Source organism: Sapajus apella, unplaced genomic scaffold (genome assembly GCF_009761245.1).
Source record: "Sapajus apella isolate SASKATOON/1434 unplaced genomic scaffold, GSC_monkey_1.0 scaffold6, whole genome shotgun sequence".
In the NCBI taxonomy this organism is placed as follows: Eukaryota; Metazoa; Chordata; class Mammalia; order Primates; family Cebidae; genus Sapajus; species Sapajus apella.
Window position 1 is genome coordinate 49,602,563 of NW_022436946.1, and position 10,276 is coordinate 49,612,838.

At 48.5% G+C, this 10,276-nt stretch overlaps 1 protein-coding gene across 1 annotated transcript; it reads right to left on the reverse strand.

Moving 5' to 3' along the window:
* Positions 1-926: 926 nt before the first annotated feature.
* On the reverse strand, positions 927-9,723 carry PRDM13 (PR/SET domain 13). The gene is made up of 4 exons (XM_032274467.1): positions 9,375-9,723; positions 7,638-7,769; positions 7,205-7,325; positions 927-3,480 (listed from the first exon to the last, which is right to left on the reverse strand). The coding sequence occupies exons 1-4, from the start codon at positions 9,516-9,518 to the stop codon at positions 1,754-1,756; spliced, it is 2,124 nt and encodes a 707-aa protein (XP_032130358.1). The 5' UTR covers positions 9,519-9,723; the 3' UTR covers positions 927-1,753.
* Between the last annotated feature and the right edge of the window lie 553 nt (positions 9,724-10,276).

A 10,276-nucleotide genomic window follows, 5' to 3' on the forward strand; every position in this document is an offset into this window, starting at 1 on the left:
CTCCCTATCCATGCCTCCTGCTATGATGTACCAGAAAATGTTCCTGCCAGCCACCCTGTGACTGAGGCAGTGTTGCCAACAGGAAGACAAGGTGGAGACTTGCAAGTCAAACAGGATTCAGGAAATAAAGGGCATTTTAAACTGAGTTAAATTATCAGAGTCACATCCAGACCCTTGGGTGACTCACCAGAATCTTCAAACTGACGTCTGAAAAGTGCTACAGACACGGGCTCTTCGGGTACCTGCCCTTAGCTGAGGGGTTAACTGATCCTCCACAGAACTCCTCCCCAGAGTGTACATGGGGAGGAAGATGGGTGCTTTGCAATTTTAGTCAACAAAATGATATTCTTTATGATATCTGCTCATTAGCTAGCATTAATTTTTAAAACCAGTAAATATAGTCATTGCTTCTAATTTTGTTGTTCTAATTATGTGTCTCTCAGTGACCTTAAAGAGTATGTTTTCTTTTCTGTAAAATGGGACCAATATTGACAGCAGAAGTCCATGGAAAGAAGTACATGGAAAAAAGAAACTTACAAGTAAAGCAAATAGATCAGCATTTCCAACAAAACAGACTCTCCTTTAGTATTTGTTGAATTAATAATAAAATATATGAATCATAAAAGACACTGAGCAAGTTTCCTTTTTTGCTTCCCAAGGAAAGTTCCGCCAAAAGGGAACACAACAAAAAATAGTGATTCTACAGTTCCATAATTTTTTTGACAATATGTGAGGTTTTTCTTCTTGAAGGTCATGAGCTTCTTTCAGTAAACATGAAAACACTTAGCATGATTAACAATGGTTTTAGAAAATAATTGTTTTGCCTGCTGATTGGGAGCCTGTGAAATGCACATATTGAAATGGTATATTTCCGTGTTATAATACAACACTGCTTGACACTATAGATTAAACTACTTCTTTAAAATATCTGTTGAAATCACTAAGTGAACAAACTTTCGTTTGTATCTTTATTTTTCTTAAAGATTGCACAATTTGGAACCAAAACCAAAATACTATATCCACTGTACAGGGTCATTATAAAACAACACACACCACATTTGTATTCTACCAAATAGAATATTTTCTTTAAAATTATATATTGCGTGCTCTTAGATTCATGCTTTAGATATTTTACATTTTTCATTATTCTCTCATAAATAATTGCAACTTGACCAATTTGTACACCTGCTACCACTATATATTCAATGGGGCAAGGTATAGTCTTTGACATGAGAATAGATAAAATGGAAACCAGTGTTCGAATGTCACATCTACCCAATTGTGACTAGTGTTTTGCCTATGCAATGAAATGCTAATGTAAAATACACACAAAACGTCGTTTCAAAAGGCACAATTTCCTCCACAGAAAAGTACAGCTTAAAAATACGTGGCAATTAAAATCTGCGCCCTCGAGGGCGCTGTGACGTTCACATTGATGTGGTCCTGACCACCAAGCGCAGACCGCCTGGGCGATTCAGGGTGAGCCCATCCAAGAAGTCCAGCGGCCCGGGGTGAGGAGGTACTTGTCGCCCTCAAGCTGTCCAGGTGGGCGGATTTACCCCACCTCTGAACTGTTGCTCTGAGTTTCAGCACCAGACTTGGGACCTCTCACGGTTCTAAATCTGGCGCCCTCTCAAAAATAAAAAAGGTTTTGTCCATTGGGTCCCTCTTCCCACCACCAGGAGTTCCTCTTCTCCAAGAATAGACCCTCGACTCAGCTCGGCCCTAGAGCGCCCCTGCCCGGGAAGACTCGTTACAAGTCGCGCTCGCCGCCGCCCCCAGCCTCGGGGTCGCTCTGGTCGTCTGTGTAGCAGACATCCACGTCACTGTCGTCGCTCTTGGGATCCCTAGGCTCCGGGGGATAGCCGGGCTCGGGACCCGGGCCGTCGCCCGCCTTGGCAAGCAGACTCTGGCCGGGGTGGCGGGACTTGACGTGTCGCTCAAGGTCCCGGCGGCGCACAAGTACCTTGCCGCAGAACTCGCAGCGGTAGGGCGTGTTGCCCTCGGCGTGCAGCCGGATGTGCTTGTTGAGATTGCTGGGGTCGCCGAAGGGCCGCAGACAGACTTTGCACTTTAGTGGCTTGTAGCCCGTGTGTGTCCGCATGTGGATCTTGAGCCCGTACTTGCGCGAGTACAGCTTGCCGCAGTAGAGGCACAGGTGGCCGGTCTTGGGCTTGCCTGCGCCGCTGCCTCCGCTGCCGCTGCCTCCAGTGCCGCCCGCCGCCAGGACGGCTGGTGGCAGCGTCCCCGAGTCCAGGCGTCCGCGACCCTTCCCCGCCGCCATCTCGGACAGCTGCTGATTGTGCATGGCGATCTCTCGGTCGATGCTAGCCAGGGAGCCCAGCTCGGCGGGGCTTAAGGCGGCCGCTGCGGGCCCGCTGAAGTAGGAGAGGGACTCGGGATACTTCAGCAGCCCGCCGAAGTGCAATTTGAGCGGGTAATAAGCGGTGGTGGCCGGTGAGCCGTACAGGAGCTCCCCGTTGTAGACTGTAAAGGCCGGCATGACGGCGGGCAGGTGGCTGCACTCACCACCGGGATAAGCCTTGAGCCCGCCCGTGTCGAGGGGCGGCAGCGCGCAGCGCTCGAGGGGCAGCCCGGGCGCAGGGGGCGGCTGCGCGTATCGCGCTCCTGGCAGCGCGGAGGCGGCTGGCGGAGCGCGCTCCACGTGCTTGAAAGCGGACGCCTCTTCCGGGGGGAGCGAGAGCAGAGGGAAGCCGCGCAGGGCCCCAGAGCATGGCAGGCCAGGCGGCGGGGGCGGCGGCGGGTCCCCCGCGAGTAGGCACTTGGGATGGTGGTGGTGGTGCGCATGGTGGTGAAGGTGGTGGCCTGCGCCGCTCCCCGCCGAGTTCTCCCCGTTCCCGGGGCGCCCGCCTGCCCGGCCCCCGCCCAGCAGCCTGCCCAAGGCAAGGCCGTTCCCCTGCTTGCTGCCGCTCTCCTCCCGGTAGGGGTCGCCGTGAGCGGCCGCCGACGCCCTCGCTAAGCCCGCGGGCTTGAAAGCGGAGCGCACCCCGGGGTAGAAGGCCAGGCTGCCGACCCCAGCCGAGGAGCCGCCCACGATGCCGAGGAAGTGGCCTTGTCCTCGGGCTGCCCAGCTCATGTCCAAGGCACGGTCCAGCTGTTCCTTGCCCTTCTTGGGCTGCCCCCACTTGCCTGGGGTCGGCGAGGTGGCCGAGGGCGCGGAAGAGGCCTCGCGCTTGATGCCCTCCCGCGCCCCGCAGGCCTGAGCTGGTGGCGGGCCCTGGGGGTGGAGTCGCAAAGTTCCTGCCTGGGAAGGTGCGGCGAAATCGGGCGCCGAGGGTTTCGGGGAGAGGCGGAGGCCATCAGCCGCCGGGATAGCGCCTTGGCGAGCCGCTTGTTCGTGGTGCAAGAAGGCGCCGCCTCCGCCGCCGCTAAACACGCAGTGAAAACGCAGGTGTGCCTTAAGGCTGTTGGGGTATCTAAACGTCCTCCAGCAGTACCAGCAGATGTAGCGCTCCTCCCCTGGGTAAGAAAGAATGGAAAAACGACCCGGTGAGAGGTGAACCAGCGAGACAGAAAGAGAGCTCCTGTGCACCCAAGGCAAAGCCCAAGTTTGGACCAGCGGTATGGGGATAGGGCGAAATGTAAGTTCTGTAGCCCCACTGTATGAAGGACCCCGAAAAGCCCCAAATTGCTAACTCTTATCACTGTCTCCATCCTCTGGAACTACTCAGAGGCCAAGAAAGGTGACCGGTGCCTTTCCAACGAAGACTTCCTCCGGGCCATCCAAGTGAAATCGTTGGAAGGGCAGCACTCAGGCAGGCTGGCCGGGTAAGAGCAAAGAGCAGCTGTTGCTTTAAATCAAGTGTTGAGGCTGTGCCGTGCCTGGGCCCATCTGTTGGCGTTTGCAGAATAGGTGGCGTATGTCAAGGAGTTTGGATAAACTGAACAAAGACCAATCTAATGGTCGTGAGCGCCTCATTACCAGGCGAGACAATATCCTGTATGTATAGGCCATATGTAATCATTCCTTTTCATAGAACAATGTCTTTTGTGTCCCCTCCCCACCCATTTCACCCCCTTCCATCCTTAAACACTTCGCCTGAGGTTTTCCTGGAGCGTGACCAACTGAAGGACCACATAGGGACTATGATTTGCCATTCTTCAGAATTATTGTTATTTTTATTTCCTCTTTAACCCCATTTAATTTGCTGGGAGAAAAGAAAAAAATCTTATGCCCTGATACTTTAAAAACGATGATGATAATCTAAGAAGGATGATGTTGCATTGTCTTGTCCTGGCTGCCATTTGGTAATCAACTCATAGATAGCTGCACAAATCCAAGCGTAGTAAAGTCTTTGGAGAAAACATATTAGTTTTTTTATATGAATAAATATAAATTATATAGATCGATAAATATAGATACTTTGCTTTTAATAATTCTATACCAGGCACTATATACGTGTTTGGTGTCAAATCTTTTTTTGTGTTTAGTAGTATTAACGTTAGTTTTTTAATTTTGCCAGAGTTTGTGAACACAATCAAGAGACACATATATGAGACATTCTGATCACATGCTGAAGTTAATTTCCACTTAAAAGAGTCGCTGCGGAGAGAAATTATCTTGCAGTTGGGATTCTTTTAAAATATGGTTGATTGATATACTGAAGGGAAAGATGTCTGTGAGGAAGAAATTAGTTGAACTGCAAGGAATTATCCAAAATATACATCAGTCTCATAAAATTGAACAGGACAGTTAAATTCTCCCTTCACATATACAAGCAGCTCAACTATCTGAAATATTAATATAGAAATAACAATAGGGAAAAATTCCAGATCTTCTTCCTTTTATGTATATTAACTTCTCGGTTTACATAACACAAATAGCTCCCCACCCCCACCCCGTAATACCTGTGAAAACTCAAGTAATAAGCACTGTATTCCAACTGAGTCCAAGGAGAGCAGAAAGAAAAATGGGGAGAGGAGTATGTGCCTATCAGACACTATCCTAATTGTTTATTGAAGACTTAAATAAAACCATTTCAATGTTATGTTACTTTATACTGAACATTCATGTAAAATAAATCTTAAAAAAAAAAAAGAGAGAGAATAGACCTCCTGGGTTCTCTTGGTGGGTATGTTGTCTTAAATAACCTTCCTTCCAAGTTCAGAGCCTTTCTCTTTCTCATTTACCTCTTTTGAAAGAGGGAGTTTCCAGAGTCTGCTGCAGAATGACTCAGCTCAATGCAAAGCCACATAAGCTTTTTTCTTAAAATAAAGGGGCAAGATTTTCCTACATCTTAGTATGAAATTGAAACCGACTGAAGTTAGCTAGTACTGGGAGAATAGCAGCCATCCCTAATCATTTCTTTGTCTTTCCAATCTTTAAGCAACATTTGTTTAATATATAGTTTTTTCAGTTATCCTAAGCAACTGACATGTTCTCCAGACTGGGATTCAAATCATGCCAAGAGTATGAAACACATTTCACAAGTGACTGCCTCCTTTTCATGTAACTCTAAGGTGATCAAGAGTTCAAACTTCTCCAAGCTGGGGAAGTCAGGGTTCACAGTCACCCATGCCTTCTCACCTCCAGAAAAGAAAAAAAAAAATGGTGTTTATTTTGACATCTGTTACCATATAATGTTTATAAGTAATGTTTATAAGCTCAATTGGCTGAAAGGAAAACACAAGGACCACTATTCCAGTTGCTTTTGTACTATTTGGGAGTACCTAAGAAAGGGTATTCTGTGCAGAAATGGCTGGCTCCTAAAGGTGAGTGGCCCTCCAAATTTTATAGTGGCAGATTTGAGAGTTCTCCACTATGCGGCTTTTATTATACTTCTCTTTTTACTGGAAGAAGTTGACAAGAGAATTTATATAATGTGATGCAAGGAACAAACTATTTAGGATAATTTGAATGTTATACATACAAAATGAATAGAATTAACTTACAGAAGGTGGTGATATGTTAAAGTGACCCTTAGTTCTGAATAAACTTCATCATCTTATTCATAAAGTGTTTCCTAATTCACATATTTGTATTTCTCTAAACCTATTTCTAAAGGTTTGTGACTGAGCAGACAATTCAGGAAAAGAGCATGTTAAAATAATTCACAGCATTCTTTTTTTGTGTTAAATAATAATGTGTCTTTAGGTGAAATTACAGACAATTGGCAAGGAAAAAAAGCCATGGTAGCTTTATGTATGGAAATGAAGTCTCCAAGACCTTAACTATTCTAGCACCTCCTAGACTTCTTTCCACAGGAAGTGTTCTTGTGTTCAAGGGAAGGTTTAAAAATGTTTTTCTGTTTAGTTACTGCACCTTAATTTGCATAAATCCGCTCTTGGCTTTGGAAGGAATCAAATAAATCTGAGAAGAAACTGGGATACATCCCAGATTCAAGTTAAGTAGGCAGGGGGAAATGAATAAATACCACTTAAATGGAAGGATCTCAGTACCTGCCAACTGACCAGCTGTAAGTACCGTAATACTTCTAAATGCGGTAGAAATGCATTGCCCTCCTGGAAAGCCAGTGGAGAAGAAATGTCCTTACACTTTGTAAAAGCATTCCAGGTTTGAGTATACTCTGTGGAGCTCATCATGTAATTACTGTAACAACAGCTTAAGGCTCCTTTTTTTTTTTTTTTTTTTTTTTTTTTTTGACAGGGTCTCACTTGTCACCCAGGCTGGCATGCAGTGGTAACATTACAACTTACTGGAGCCTCGACCTCCTGGGCTCAAGTGATCCTCTTGCCTCAGCCTCCTGTGTAGCTAAGACTATCGGCATGCACCACTACACCTGGCTAATTATTTTTTGTAGAGACAGAGGACTCACTGTGTTGCCCAGGCTGGTCTCGAACTCCTAGCCTCAAGTGATCCTCCTACCTGGCCTCCCAAAGTGCTGGGATTACAAGAGTGAGCAGCTACCACGCCTAATTTTTTCGTTTTTAATTGAGTTAATAATTGTCTCTTTGAATATGCAACAGAAAAAGCCTGGCCCCATTAAATTCATAAGACCTACTTTTTCCCCTGCCTTTAAGAGCCAGATTACTACTATCATTGTTACCATTTATGGTTGATTTTAAGGAGGTAGTGGCGACCTCTCCTTTTTGCCTTGAAATACAAGGAACATGAATTCTGTTTTACGTAGGTCGAGCTAAAGGTACTTCAGGTCTAGGGACTCGCTTCAAGACAGGAGGAGAAGGGCTAGACTCTCCCCATCCAAGCTTTCAGTGTGGGTACCTTTCTCATCGTGAGTCGGAGTTGCTGTCGTGGGGATGTCGAACCACTGAGCCAAGGAGTTAGAATACCACACTGTCAGCTCCTCCCCTGGCTGGACGTCTCTCAATGCTCGGTAGAAGATCTGGGATGCAAGGAATAGGACAATTTTCTGTCATTTCCTGGGTAATTGGTCAAAAAGCAACTGAGAAGAAAGGTTCAAATCCCAACTCTGATGCTGTGTGACCCTGGAGAAGCTACTGGAGCTCTCTGAACTTCACTTCCCTCATCCTTCGACAGAAAAACAATAGTATCTACCCCATAGGGTTGTCGAGACTTTTAAATGAGACGTCTAGCTAAAGCACTTTGCTATTACTATTTTTAGCCACCGCAGGGACAATTAGGTAGATTCAATTGGCGGTGGGGTGTGGGGGGTGTGGGGAGAAGCCCATAGTACCTGTCCTCCGGGTAAGTCTGCAATAGCTTCCAGAGTCTGTTCCTGGGAGTTTCTGGCTGCCCGGATTAACCCTATCCACTCCAGAGGGGAGCCCCCCGACTCGTCCACCAGCTCCCCTCTCACCATGCGCACCTGCAACACAAGCAGTGGTCGTTCTCCCCCGCACCGTGGCCAGGCCCACAACCCAGACGGAAAGTTTATCCTCTACCCCCACCCAACACAGCAAAGTGGTTGGTTTTTGTTTAGTCAGACCACTATGGGCTACTGGGAGGAGGAGAATTCCTTAGGACTTTGCTTGGGGAAGGGAGAAGAGTGAAGTCTACCTATGCTAACAGTACCCCCACTTTCCTGCACCCCATCTTGGCAACACGGGGAGGTGGGAGGGGTGTTGAGAACATCCTCCCTGCCTGCTTAGGCACCTCTCGTACAAAGTTGTCCCCCACACCCTCACTACCCCAGCTCTCTCACTTGCAGTCCGGAGAGAGGCCCTAACACACCAGGGCAGAGACGTTTCTAAATAGGGCCCAGAGCGTCCCTTGGACAAACAAACAAACAAGCAAAAAAAAAAAAAAAAAATTATCTCATGCCTCCTTTATTCTGTGTGCACCCCACCTAGGTGCCTGTGAGCCCTGTAGCGAATGTCTCAGAATAAAGCGCAAGCAGGGGAAAAGCTTGCCCGCAGCTGGCAGGCCATTTAAAAGCAATTAAAACTCGTTAAAGAGGAATACGCGGTGGGCACCAAGCCCTGCTTTAGGCTGTGGTAAATAGTGTGATTGCAGGAGGAGCGAGGTGCAAGTCCCGCTGGCTGGACACCGGAGCTATTTCTTACTAGAAAGCTCCAAGCAAAGCAAGCTAAAGCCAAGGAAGTCAAGGTCCTCACTTCTGCCCCAGCTTCTGCCTTCATTTCCTGGTCTCTGTTTGCTGACCTTTGGCTACTGGGACCACCCCTCCCCCAAAGCGAGCGGGTGCCTTTAAGTCTCTCTTGTCAGGGGTCGCGACGGTGTTGAGGGTTGGGGAGTCAAGGCTGGTGGTTTGGCCCGGGAGCCCCCCGGTTGGGACTTTGGACTCTCAGAGCCCCGCTGCAGGAGCTCTGACCCTGTGCCCGGCGCGGATGACCACCCTTCGCCCTCTGAGCCCGCGTCAGAGCCAGCACCTTGCTCATGCTCTCTCCGTATGCCCCAAACCCACAAGCCGACATGAGCAAGGGAAAAAAATATCTGGGGAGGTTCTAGGAACTGAGAGCCTCCCAAAGATTCTTTTTTCCGGGAAAAAAAGAACCGGATTAAATTATTTTAAAGTGAAATTAGGCCTCAAATTAACATATTGAAGGGCAGAAGGGAAGAAAGGTTCTCGATGCCCTGCGCCCACAGAAAGAGGGTGCTTTTGCAGAGAGAGCTGCGGACAGGGTGTGGTGGAGTGGGCTTCCAATCTGACTGAGGAGACGCGAGAGTGCAGAAGGAAACGCAAGCTGCGAATGGTCCCAGCACCTACAGCGTTCAGTGCACCCCCACCCAGAGCTGTCCCCTCTCTGCCATATTCTATCCTCTCAGTCCGACCCCTTCCAGCTCTCACAGTTAAAGAGACTACTTGCTCAGAATAATAGGAGTTCCCTTCCACCCGGCAGAATTAGCAGGTAACGACTCAATCACTCTCTTTCTCCGTTTCTTCTCTCTACCCCTTTCCCGGGTCAGGGGACTGAGGCGAACCGCAGAGGGCAGAGGTCTGAATGGCCAATACCTTTTTCTTGGGACCGGGCTCCCTGCGGTCTGACAGGTACTTGCCCAGCTTGAAGGTACCAGGTACCGGTCCGAGGCGCAAGCCGGCCGGGATGCAGCAGTCGGCACTCACGCTGGTGGCTAGAGGTCGGGCGGTTGCATGCATTGTTGCAGCCGCCGCCCCCAGGCAGGCGCTCGGGTGCGCCAGGTCCTCAGAAGGGCGCGAGTGACAGAGCTGGAGCTGCGCAGTAGCCAGGGAGCCGCGCCCCGACGTGCGATCTCCGCCCGCGGAGTGACGCGGGCGGGCATGCACTGAGCCTTTTCAATCTGGGCGGGAGGCTTTTGGCACCGCGAGCGCAAGGGCGCGGAGTTTGGTGAGAGAGTTGCGCTGCGAAGCAGCTGCAGAGTCCCACCCGAGAGGGTCACATGGAGTGGTTCCCTCAGCCCCCTGCATAATCGAGGCCTCTGAATGGCTAGCACACAATGGTCCAGGCGACCTTCCCATTCCTAAAAATCCAATTTGTCAAGGGCGAAGAAAAGGCACTGGTGAATCAAAGGTCCGGCGGGACCATTAATCCTCAGCATGGGGTATTGTCCTCGAGACAGTTACGATATTTTAAGTGACAAATCCACTGTATAATTTCTCCATAAATTTTACTTCCTTTTATTGTTCCCCGACAAACCAGTTTTGGGAAATAAGTGACTACTTTAAGTCTACTTGGCTGATTCCTTTGAGCCTTGGTCTACTTCAAAGATTTTTAATTCTCTCCCCTTGGCTTTATTGTAAAGGAGATTAAACAAAGAGATGGAGACTGTTTGGAGGACTTGTTAACTTCTATTGATTTCTGGCGTGTGCCATACAGAAATTAGGCAGGTACTTGATGGGAAAACACCAGAAAATACCTACACTTTTTAAATAATGAC

Excerpts from the sequence above, each read along its gene's own strand:
- PRDM13 (XM_032274467.1), bottom strand. The coding sequence starts at position 9,518 with ATGCATGCAACCGCCCGACCTCTAGCCACCAGCGTGAGTGCCGACTGC. Across the intron at positions 7,770-9,374 it reads AGCCCGGTCCCAAGAAAAAG|GTGCGCATGGTGAGAGGGGA; the intron begins GTATTGGCCATT and ends CTTGTGTTGCAG. Across the intron at positions 3,481-7,204 it reads TCCGACTCACGATGAGAAAG|GGGAGGAGCGCTACATCTGC; the intron begins GTACCCACACTG and ends TTTCTTACCCAG.